The sequence below is a fragment of the Oncorhynchus clarkii genome, chromosome 7 (genome assembly GCF_045791955.1).
Source record: "Oncorhynchus clarkii lewisi isolate Uvic-CL-2024 chromosome 7, UVic_Ocla_1.0, whole genome shotgun sequence".
In the NCBI taxonomy this organism is placed as follows: domain Eukaryota; kingdom Metazoa; phylum Chordata; class Actinopteri; order Salmoniformes; family Salmonidae; genus Oncorhynchus; species Oncorhynchus clarkii.
The window spans coordinates 41,582,680-41,594,332 of record NC_092153.1 but is presented as its reverse complement, the minus strand read 5'-3'; the positions used below and the strand labels follow the sequence as shown (position 1 = coordinate 41,594,332).

The following is an 11,653-nucleotide window of genomic DNA, read 5'->3' as shown; positions in this document are numbered from 1 at the left end:
GCCAAGACTGACGTGAGGTCAATCAGCAGCATCATTCAATATTACTTGGTACTGTTATCCTGTTATCACTCGACTGTGGTGAACAACAACAGAGACGCAATGTGCGATGAAAGAGAGGTCTTTATTTTCTCTGTAATAGATTTCCAATGGGATTTACATACACTACATGACCAAAAGTATGTGGACACCTGCTCATCGAACACCTCATTCCAAAATCATGGGCATTAATATGGAGTTGGTCCCCCCCTTTGCTGCAATAACAGCATCAACTCTTCTGGGAAGCATTTCCACTATATGTTGGAACATTGCTGGAGGGACTTGCTTCCATTCAGCCACAAGAGCATTAGTGAGATCCGGCACTGATGTTGGGCAATTATGCTTTGCTCACAGTCAGCATTCCAATTCATCCCACAGGAGTTAGATGGGGGCTCTGTGCAGGCCAGTCAAGTTCTTCCACACTGATCTCGACAAAGCATTTCTGTATGGACCTTGCTTTGTGCACGGGGTCATTGTCATGCTGAAACAGGAAAGGGCCTTCCCCAATCTGTAGCCACAAAGTTGGAAGCAAAGAATCGTCTAGAACGTAATTGTATGCTGTTGTGTTAAGATTTCCCTTCACTGGAACTAAGGGGCCGAGCCCAAACCATGAAAAACAGCCCCAGACTTTTATTCCGACTCCACCAAACTTTACAGTTGGTACTATGCATTGCGGCAGGTAGTGTTCTCCTGGCATCCACCAAACCCAGAGTCGTCCATCGGACTGCCAGATGGTGAAGAGGGATTCATCACTCCAGAGAATGCGTTTCCACTGCTCCAGAGTAGTCCAATGGAGGAAAGCTTTACACCACTCCAGCAGACGCTTGGCATTGAGCATGGTGATTTTAGGCTTGTAGGCGGCTGCTCGGCCAGGGAAACCAATTTCATGAAGATCCAGACGAACAGTTATTGTGCTGACGTTGCTTCCAGAAGCAGTTTGGAACTCGATAGTGAGTGTTGCAACTGAGGACAGAATTTTTATGCGCTACGCCCTTCAGCACTCGGCGGTCCCGTTCTGTCAGCTTGTGTGGCCTACCACTTCGCGACTGAGCCGTTGTTCGTCCTAGACATTCCACTTCACCATGACAGCACTTACAGTTGACCGGGGTAGCTCTAGCATTGCAGAAATTTGACAAACTGACTTCTTGGAAAGTTAGCATCCTATGACCGTGCCACGAGAGCTGTCAGTAAGGCCGTTCTTCTGCCAGTGTTTTATCTATGGAGATTGCATGGCTGTGTGCTAAATTTTATACACCTGTCAGCAACGGGTGTGGCTGAAATAGCCATACCCACTAATTTGAATGGGTGTCCACATACTTCTATATATATATAGTGTATGTATTGTGTGCATACTATTACTGTATCTGTGAAATACACTTTTTCTCATTTAATCTATCAATTGAGTCATTTCATTTTATAGAACAATTTTTGACTGTAGGCAATATTGCTGAGGCTTGGGTTAATTCTGTCGTTTCTGTGATGAAGTATTTGATTGCATAAAATCTTCCTCATGATCAGTAAGAAAAAAAGGTTGTGGAGTTAATGGCTCTTGTGTGTTTAATTCCTCTGTGAAAGCTTCTTTAAATTCCTACCACATGCCCATTGTGAAGAACTCCAGTATGCCGTACTATAATAACCTCTGTAGGGTGTGCCACTATGTTCTTTGAGCTTCAGAGACACTCCTGTGAAGGGGCATTCATAGGTAGCTACCACACTCACACCACAACATTACTATCTTACTCTAAAAAAAAACACTTTATGGTCGAATAACATCATTAGCTGACTGTTCCACTTTGTAGAAACCCATATCTCGTGACATCATTCTGAACATGGATGGTGGAAATTCGATGAGAGTCAATAGAAGGTGTGGGAAGAGAGGACTGCCCCCAGCGAGGCTTCCCCAGGCAGTCAGTGGGACTCCAGTCCTGCTCCTGTGGCTAGCAGACCTGCCCGTCTGGCTGGACCGGTCTCAGGAGTCAACTATGAAGTGAATGAAAAGGTTTTCTTTCATTACCACATAATAGATAACACAAGGGAAGAAATATTACATACACTCTCTGTAGGGAGTCACCTAAAAACTGCTTTATTTTGGAAGCCACACAGAATCCACAAGTTGGAACACAAGTTGACATGAGGATTTGAAAGTTGTCCGCTGTGCACTTCAGGGTAAGAAGTGGCGATTCTCTCGAGGAAACAGGGTCGTGACCCGATCGTGGCTGCGAGAGACTGAAAGGATCTGTCAGCAGAGCAGAACGCTTGGAGCAGAGAGAGAGGCAATGTGAGCAGAGAGAGAGGCAACGTGAGCAGAGAGAGAGGAGGAAGGTGAGAGTGAGGGAGGAGTTGTACGAAAGGGGGAGGAAGAAGATAAGAGAATCTGTTATAAGTTGGAGGTAATCAGTCATCATATTTTAGGACATGAAGTGTGAGTGTGAAGGGTGAGTTGTCTTTTTCTATCGCCACTATCATTATTTCATCGTTTTTAGTGGTTATGATCTCTTTAGTGATTATATATCATAACTCACTCAGAGCTATTTGTTCCTTACGTCAACAAGGACTTGTGACATGTTTGTGAAAGGCTGGGAACTTTTTTTGCCTGTGTTTTCAAGATCGTTCCCTTGAAGATATATCTGTGTCCTTACCTTATTTAACTGATTCTGGACAATGTTTTCAATGAGATCTAATGCGAGAATCAAGATTCATTGGTGACTGCGTTTCTCTCAGAGTAAACAGAGGTAGTGAAAAGGAGACTTCTACCGCACACAATTTTCCAGTAACAAATAGCATATCATCACCAGCTAGTGTAATTGGTGTCATGATTTTGGCTGGACCTGTGCTGCCCTAGTAGTGCTTGTAGGTGGGGGTGTACCCCCCCTCCCCCGCAGAGTTCAAAAGACAACCCTCATTCCCAAAGACTGAGGAGGCTAAGGCTACATACTGTTCGGCCATGTCAAACTCCCAGGAACAGAGTCTGAATAAGGATGTGATATTTCTGCCAACGTCTGAGTCCAGCCCGGAGTACCTTCACTGCGAGAGGGAGCGCTATGCGCTAGAACGCCTGCTGAGTGCGGGCCCCGAGGCCTTCTACACCACGCTGAGTGCAGAGCACCTCGTCCCCTTCCTCTCCCCAGAGGAGGTGAACCAGATCAGTAGCAGGGTCAAGGACTACCATAGCAGCTATGAGGACTTGGAGGGGGCTGAGGAGGGTGGCAACTCAGGTGTGCAAGACTTCTCCGCCAGGTACTTCCCCACCCACTCAGACACCCCTGCACCGTGCCTGGAGCTGGGCTGGCCTGAGGGGGTCACCTGGGTGGGAATGGGACGTGCCATGGTCTACACCAGCCCACCTGCAGATGAACAACCTCCTGTCAGAGAGATCATCAGAAGACTACTGCAGGGGGCTAGCAAGGTATGTCTGAATGATTGAAGATGATATACTTTTAAGGCACAAAAATATAATCAGGCCTACATGCACTTGGCACATCAGTAAAAATATTGGATTGTATGACGATTATTTGTAGCGGATGGCTGAGTTCATCGCTACTGGCTTTAATGAGACCTAGAGGTGCTGTCAAGCCGGATCCAGAAATGCCTTTTCTTTGCTGGGTCAGTGTTGTTGATGGTGCCTCTTCAGTATGTTGTGTTAGGGTTTGCGACCTGGTCAGGGAGAAATATCCACTCTGTCACGTATTAATATTCCTCTGACAGAGTGTCTGCTGTACAGGTTGTTGCCATGGTGACAGACAGACTGACAGATAGCACTGTGATTGGGGATCTACGCACTATCGCTTCACGGGGAGTCCCTGTTTACATTGTCCTGAACCAGAGATCCAGCCAAGAGAACCTCCCCCCTCACAGGCTGAGGCATCCGGTGAGTAACTACACCATATAAGGTCTACAGACTCTGACTCCTGATGTCATTCATACCACTTAGCTAATCCCACATACCTTGTTAATTCACACAGTGCCAAAACAACAGCTCAACATTTTAATAATCTTTGTCACAGTGCATCAGGTTTCATAAAAGCAGTATGAACTTTGTGAAAGGGGAGTCATTAACCTGACATCTGGCTCTTGAGAAGCTGATGCACACCCAGGCTGACTAGTCTCTGGTAACTCCTTTTTTTGGGCATTTGTGGAATGTATCTGGGTGAAGCAACACAACTGAACAGGTTGTTCTGCATTTACTTTGTCAGTCTGTGCATCTCTTGGTGTGGCTAACATCACGTCTGTGGTAATGATATACAAGACAAAGGATATTATGGTGGACTACAGGAAAAGGAGGACCGAGCACACCTCCATTCTCATTGATGGGGCTGTAGTGGAGCAGGTTGAGAGCTTCAAGTTCCTTGGTGTCCACATCACCAACAAACTAACATGGTCCAAGCACACCAAGACAGTTGTGGAGAGGGCACAACAAAACCTATTCCCCCTCAGAAGACTGAAAATATTTGGCATGGGTCCTCAGATCCTCGAAAGGTTTCATAGCTGCACCATCGAGAGCATCCTGACGGGTTGCATCACCGCCTGGTATGGCAACTGCTCTGCCTCCGACCGCAAGGCACTACAGAAGGTAGTGCGTACGGCCTAGTACGTCACCAGGGCCAAGCGTCCTGCCATCCATGACCTCTATACCAGGCGGTGTCAGAGGAAGGCCCTAAAAATTGTCAGACTCCAGCCACCTGAGTCATAGACTATTCTCTCTGCTACCACACGGCAAGCAGTACTGGAGCAAAAAGTCTAGGTCCAAGACGCGTCTCAACAGCTTCTACACATTTCCTCAAATACCTCAACTAACCGGTGCCCCCACACATTGACTCTGTACCGGTACCCCCTGTAGCCTCGCTATTGTTATTTTACTGCTGCTCTTCAATTATTTGTTACATTTATTTCTTACTTTTTTAAGGTATTTTTCTAAAAACTGCATTGTTGGTTAAGGGCTTGTAAGTAAGCATTCCACTGTAAGGTCTACACTTATATTCGGCGTATGTGACAAATAACATTTGATGTGATGTATACAGTATATTCTGGCAGTATTTAAGTAAATTCAAAGTCTATGTCTGAATCGACAGGGTTGAAATAAAGTTGATTACCTTGTATTCTGCACTTCACAGAATATACAGGTTCGTGTTCTTGGAGGAAAGACCTTCTGTTCACGGGAGGGAAAGATAGTGATGGGGGAATTGAAGGACAACTTTCTCCTGGTGGATTTGGAGACCGTGGTTAATGGCAGCTACAGGTAAAGCAGCTAGGTGCTCTCCACAGGTTATAACTTATTACATACTCAGTTACCCTCTGACATCAAATAACAGCTTGTTATTGTGTTCACTAGCTTCACATGGTCAGACGCCCACCTGCACCGGCAGCTGGTGACGGTGCTGAGTGGCCCGGTAGTGGAATCCTTCGACCGAGAGTTCCGGATCCTCTTTGCAGCCTCACTTCCAGTTCCAGACACATGGAAGACCACCAAGGCCCCAATAGATGAGCCCCATCACCACTCAGTGCTCCTGGACCTCAACAACCGGCCCAAGTCTTTCCCCATGGAGCCTGTCAACAGCCCCCCTCCTCCCCCACCTGCAGACTACACCCTGGATTGGGAGGCCCTGGGCGTCATCCACAGAGGAAGTCCTGTCAATCAACACGGTGAACCCATGGACATGAATGTGAACATGGAGGAACCATTGCAACATTTTACAGCAGTGAACAAAAAGCCACCTTTTGGGGAGGAGTTTTGTCCGAAGGAAGTTGATCACCTCACAACTACGCATGCATACGAGGGGAGGTATGTGTGATGAAACCAGAGGGATTGCCACAATGTGATTTCCATACCTGTTTTTATGCCACAGATTTCCTAACCATTTGAAACCAGTGAAAGGTTTTTGATCCGCGCGTGTACGGCTCTAAAGTGTACAAAAAGTCAGTTTCGTGCACTCAGGTTTGATCGTTTACCTTTCATTCCCTTCTAAACATGTGTCAACAGGTGCAAACATGGCCCTTGTGTCACCGCAGGCCCATATTGTTGTGAGCTTCGGGGTGTAGAAACCTAGAACATATGAAGCCAGTCATAGAAGGCACGTAATGTGTGATTGTATGTACTGTGAGCCACTGTCTTGGTTGTATTTGCTCTCTGTGTCACCTTTATCTGTAATACTTTTATCTTGTGGGGACAGTAGCAGTTTCTGTATGATCGGTGCTCAGGTCATTTTGTTCTTTTTACGTTACAGAATATGGGCCAACAATGTCAGTTCGGAGAGTGAAATTCAGCTGGATAATCAAACGACTTTTAAGTGAGTCCATTTTTGGGAAGTATGAGACTCATACGTGCTCGGTTTGCAATGTTTTTGCATATCCTTAAGAAGAGAATGAGTTTTATTTAGAATAACTATCCACAATACTTTGAGTAGCAATGTTATAACACCTGTTTGGTTCGGATGATCTTGCAGCGGAGATTTACCCTCTCAGGAAGAGAACCAGCCGTCCGCTGAAACAGAAACCCAACACAGGTGTGTAACGCTGTGATAATTGTGACTATAATTGTGATTGTGAATTCACTTTCAGAACTCCAATTAATTAAATGGATACATTACCATAGTAAACCTAGCCATACTTTGTCAGTAAATAGTACTAAAATGTAATTATTCTCTTGAAGGGTCCAACTCAAAACATATGGCATACACCTCTCCAAACAGAGGAGCTCTGAAGTTGATGAGAAAGAGTCTGTGGGGCCCAGTGAAAACAAAATGGAGACAGGCCCACGAGAAGAAGCTGTGGGCTTTCCCTCCAGAGAGAGAAGAGATCGTCCAACTAGAAGGGAAGATGTTATGGCAGAGGAGTTAGGCACAGAGGCAACTGAATCTAGAGTCAACTCTGGTGCTGATAGCCCCTCTATATCTAGGGTGAGCCTCTGGTTTATAAATATACACACAGTCCCACTGCTACTGATTCATCCTGTATGGAAATACGAATCTGTCTCATTTGGAGTACAATAAAATCAAATACTGTTAGATGTTAATGGACAGAGTATGGACAGTGAAGGTTTGCCTTTCTCTTATGCAGAGACCTCTGATATTGAAGGTGCCTCAAAGTGAAAGCTTCAGCTCTTTGAGTGACATCATGAGGAGGCTGCGGCCTCGTCAGAGCTCTTCAACCCAGCTAAGGAGGGGTGCTAAGACCACCGTGTCAGAACTCAGCAGTTCCATGATGGACCTGAGTGTGATGCATACAGACCCAGGCTTTAAAGAGAAGGGACCATCAGTACCACAAGCCAGTGTAAGTGTAAGGATTTAGGATTTATGTCACACCCTCACTGTATGTATTTATGTATGTATGTATGTATGTGTGTGCGTGTGTGTGTGTGTGTGTGTGTGTGTGTGTGTGCGTGTGTGCGTGTGTGCGTGAGAGCAAGATAAAAATAGAGACCATCTACTGAGACATTCCCTGGTTTTCTCTTTTTCCGACAGTACTTTTCTGACCCTATTCGAATGACCCCAGCCTTCGCCCTAATGAGGAAGAGGAATGATGAGTTTAAAACGGGGATCCTTAGGCCTCCCAAAACCTTTCTGCCTCCTACCACCAGGCCTCGCAGTGGCAGTGTTGGACTCCAGGGGGACTGGAGAAGGCCACAGAGTGACTGGGATCTAGGGAAGGAGGATAGAAAGTGATTGAGTGAAGAGGATGGAAGAGAACGGGGAAATGTCACGATGCGAATGGGACAGACAATGGTAGCTGCATTGAGAGCAGAGTCTAGTGTTGAATCACATGGACAAAATTGATGTGCAACTTCAGTGAAAATGCTTACTGTATTTACCTGGAAGATTAAGCAGGGAAGCCATCTGTTAATGACAGCCAGTTTGAAATGTATTGTAATGTAATGTAACGTAATGGATGTGACCAATGTAAACTCAGTTGATCATCTCTCATAATACAGACGTTGTAGGTCCTACAAGATGGTAAAATGCTCAGCAGAACAAATCTAAACAGCCACAGTTTTCATGGTTTCAGGCCCCACACAAATGTATACATACAGGTCGATGACTAGAACAATAGATTTCTTGACATATTCATTTGTTTCTTATGGAATATTGGATTAGGACGGTTTTTCATTATATGTCAAACTGAATAAAATAACCTTTCATCATGTTAATTCACACAGGTTGATCTGTTTAATATAACTTTCAATCCTATGATATTTAGTTTATTATCATGATTAACTATATCTCTGTCCTCGCAAATATAATATATCTTATAGTCCAGGGAAGACAAAAAATATATATATTTTCCATAGAATATACACTGCTCAAAAAAATAAAGGGAACACTTAAACAACACAATGTAACTCCAAGTCAATCACACTTCTGTGAAATCAAACTGTCCACTTAGGAAGCAACACTGATTGACAATACATTTCACATGCTGTTGTGCAAATGGAATAGACAGCAGGTGGAAATTATAGGCAATTAGCAAGACACCCCCAATAAAGGAGTGGTTCTGCAGGTGGTGACCACAGACCACTTCTCAGTTCCTATGCTTCCTGGCTGATGTTTTGGTCACTTTTGAATGCTGGCAGTGCTTTCACTCTAGTGGTAGCATGAGACGGAGTCTACAACCCACACAAGTGGCTCAGGTAGTGCAGCTCATCCAGGATGACACATCAATGTGAGCTGTGGCAAGAAGGTTTGCTGTGTCTGTCAGCGTAGTGTCCAGAGCATGGAGGCGCTACCAGGAGACAGGCCAGTACATCAGGAGACGTGGAGGAGGCCGTAGGAGGGCAACAACCCAGCAGCAGGACCTACCTACCTCCGCCTTTGTGCAAGGAGGAGCAGGAGGAGCACTGCCAGAGCCCTGCAAAATTACCTCCAGCAGGCCACAAATGTGCATGTGTCTGCTCAAACGGTCAGAAACAGACTCCATGAGGGTGGTATGAGGGCCCGACATCCACAGGTGGGGGTTGTGCTTACAGCCCAACACCGTGCAGGACGTTTGGCATTAGCCAGAGAACACCAAGATTGGCAAATTCGCCACTGGCGCCCTGTGCTCTTCACAGATTAAAGAAGGTTCACAGTGAGCACATGTGACAGACGTGACAGTCTGGAGACGCCGTGGAGAACGTTCTGCTGCCTGCAACATCCTCCAGCATGACCGGTTTGGCGGTGGGTCAGTCAATGGTGTGGGGTGGCATTTCTTTGGGGGGCAGCACATCCCTCCTTGTGCTCGCCAGAGGTAGCCTGACTGCCATTAGGTACCGAAATGAGATCCTCAGACCCCTTGTGAGACCATATCCTGCTGCTGCGGTTGGCCCTGGGTTCCTCCTAATGCAAGACAATGCTAGACCTCATGTGGCTGGAGTGTGTCAGCAGTTCCTGCAAGAGGAAGGCATTGATGCTATGGACTGGCCCGCCCGTTCCCCAGACCTGAATCCAATTGATCACATCTGGGACATCATGTCTCGCTCCATCCACCAACGCCACGTTGCACCACAGACTGTCCAGGAGTTGGCGGATGCTTCAGTCCAGGTCTGGGAGGAGATCCCTCAGGAGACCATCCGCCACCTCATCAGGAGCATGCCCAGGCGTTGTAGGGAGGTCATACAGGCACTTGGAGGCCACACACACTACTGAGCCTCATTTTGACTTGTTTTAAGGACATTGCATCAAAGTTGGATCAGCCTGTAGTGTGGTTTTCCACTTTAATTTTGAGTGTGACTCCAAATCCAGACCTCCATGGGTTGATAAATTTGATTTCCATTGATCATTTTTGTGTGATTTTGTTGTCATCACATTTAACTCTGTAAAGAAAAAAGTATTTAATAAGAATATTTCATTCATTCAGATCTAGGATGTGTTATTTTAGTGTTCCCTTTATTTTTTTGAGCAGTGTATATCCCTTTCAGCCAAATAGTCATATTCTGGTTCAGTCGACAGAGGGCAGTAGTATTACGAGTATGTTCATGATATCCACAATGTGTGGGATTCAGTTTCTCTGTAGAGAACTCAGACAGTGTTCTTTACCAGGAGGAAGGTGGGAGATGAGGTATGCTTGATGCTATATGAAAGAAACTTGGAGAGTGGTGGGGGCCTTCAGGTCCCTTGGGGCAAACTTTGACACTAGACTGACCTGGGCAGAACACATTGAGAAAGTGGTGGGAAAGAGTAAGAATGTGCTAAATGTGATGCGCTGTCTGACGGGGAAGGAGTGGGGGGCTGGGCGTTCCTCATTGAGGACCATGTATGTTGCATTGATCCGATCTGTAGTAGACTATGGCAGTATAGCATCTGGTTCAGCAGCCTGGACCTCATTGGAAAGGCTAGATGTCATACAGGGGCAAGGACTCAGGATATGTAGTGGGGTGTTTCGGACATCCCCAGTGGCTGCACTACAGGTGGAGATGGGGGTTATGCCATTGCAGATTAGGAGACAGCAGCTGGCAATTCATTATTGGGTCAACTTACAGGGACATGGGGTGTCTCATCCTGCGAAAGGAATTTTACAGGCATGCTGGGAACACGAGCGAAGACAGAACGCTTTAGCTGGGTGGATAATATCTAGGCGAGGGAGATGGGACTGTATGGAAGGGAGTTTAGTCCAACGGTATCTATTCCTGTAAATCCACCATGGCTACTCCAGCCTCCAGTAGTAGATCTAGAAGTGGTGGGGAGACTACAGAAAGATAGGGAGGGTGCTGATCCATCTGATTTGTTTAAGAGACGTCTGGAAACTGTGTATCAGGATTTTGTGGCCATTTACACAATGGTTCAAAAGATCCAAGGACAGGACCTAATGGGTCAGGATTTGTAGTGCAGGAATATGGGGTGGCAGTCAGGAAACGTATTACAGATCATCTGGCTGTATATACGGCAGAGCTGATGGCCATTCTGTTGGCCTTGCACTGGGTAAAGGATGTAGTTACTTTCTCTAATTCATGTGCAGTGTTGATGAGTCTCCAGTCCTTTAGGTCACGTAGCAGACAAGACCTGCTGTATGAGGTGTTACAAACCCATGGCAGGATTAGACAGATGGGCATACAGACAAGTTTTACTTGGGTCCCAGCCCATGTGGGGATGGAGGGGAATGAGGCAGCTGATATACTGGCTAAACAAGCACTTACTAGTGGGAATGTTGATGTTGTAATTTTAATGAGCAAGGCAGAGGCAAAAAGCCTGATATGGACAGTGATGGTGCAGAGATAGCAGGAGCAGTGGAATTGAGATACTAAGGGCAGGCATTTATTTCAAGTACAGAGGAAAGTTGGGGAGGGGAGGACGGCAGGAAGGGACAGAAGAGAGGAGGCTATTTTTTACAAGATTAAGGGTGGGACACAGCCAGTTGAATAAGACCATAAATGTGATAGGAAAGCATCCTACAGGAAAGTGTGATTATTGACAGGAAACAGAGACCGTGGAGCATGTATTGCTACAGTGTGGGGAGTATCAGATTGAAAGAGAGAGGCTGACATCTAGTATGAGGAAGAAGAGGATACAGGAAATAAGTTAAAAGTAGATTGAGTGGAACTTCATTAAATATAGTTTCAAATATTTTGTTTTACTATTTTAAGAGTTTAGCTTTCCCTCTCTCTGGCCCACACTCCAGTACAGTAGGTGGCGGTAACGCACCATAACGGCTC

At 45.9% G+C, this 11,653-nt stretch overlaps 1 protein-coding gene across 1 annotated transcript; it reads left to right on the top strand.

The window, feature by feature from the left end:
• The first annotated feature begins 2,980 nt into the window (after positions 1-2,980).
• On the top strand, positions 2,981-8,072 carry LOC139414241 (family with sequence similarity 83 member E). Its single transcript, XM_071162139.1, has 9 exons — positions 2,981-3,442; positions 3,758-3,904; positions 5,148-5,272; positions 5,366-5,815; positions 6,258-6,320; positions 6,477-6,536; positions 6,683-6,929; positions 7,090-7,302; positions 7,494-8,072. The coding sequence occupies exons 1-9, from the start codon at positions 2,981-2,983 to the stop codon at positions 7,692-7,694; spliced, it is 1,968 nt and encodes a 655-aa protein (XP_071018240.1). The 3' UTR covers positions 7,695-8,072.
• Positions 8,073-11,653: the final 3,581 nt, after the last annotated feature.

Coding starts and splice junctions, on each gene's coding strand:
- LOC139414241 (XM_071162139.1), top strand. CDS start 2,981: ATGTCAAACTCCCAGGAACAGAGTCTGAATAAGGATGTGATATTTCTG. Junction 6,537..6,682: donor GAAACAGAAACCCAACACAG/GTGTGTAACGCT, acceptor ATTCTCTTGAAG/GGTCCAACTCAAAACATATG. Junction 6,930..7,089: donor ATAGCCCCTCTATATCTAGG/GTGAGCCTCTGG, acceptor TCTCTTATGCAG/AGACCTCTGATATTGAAGGT.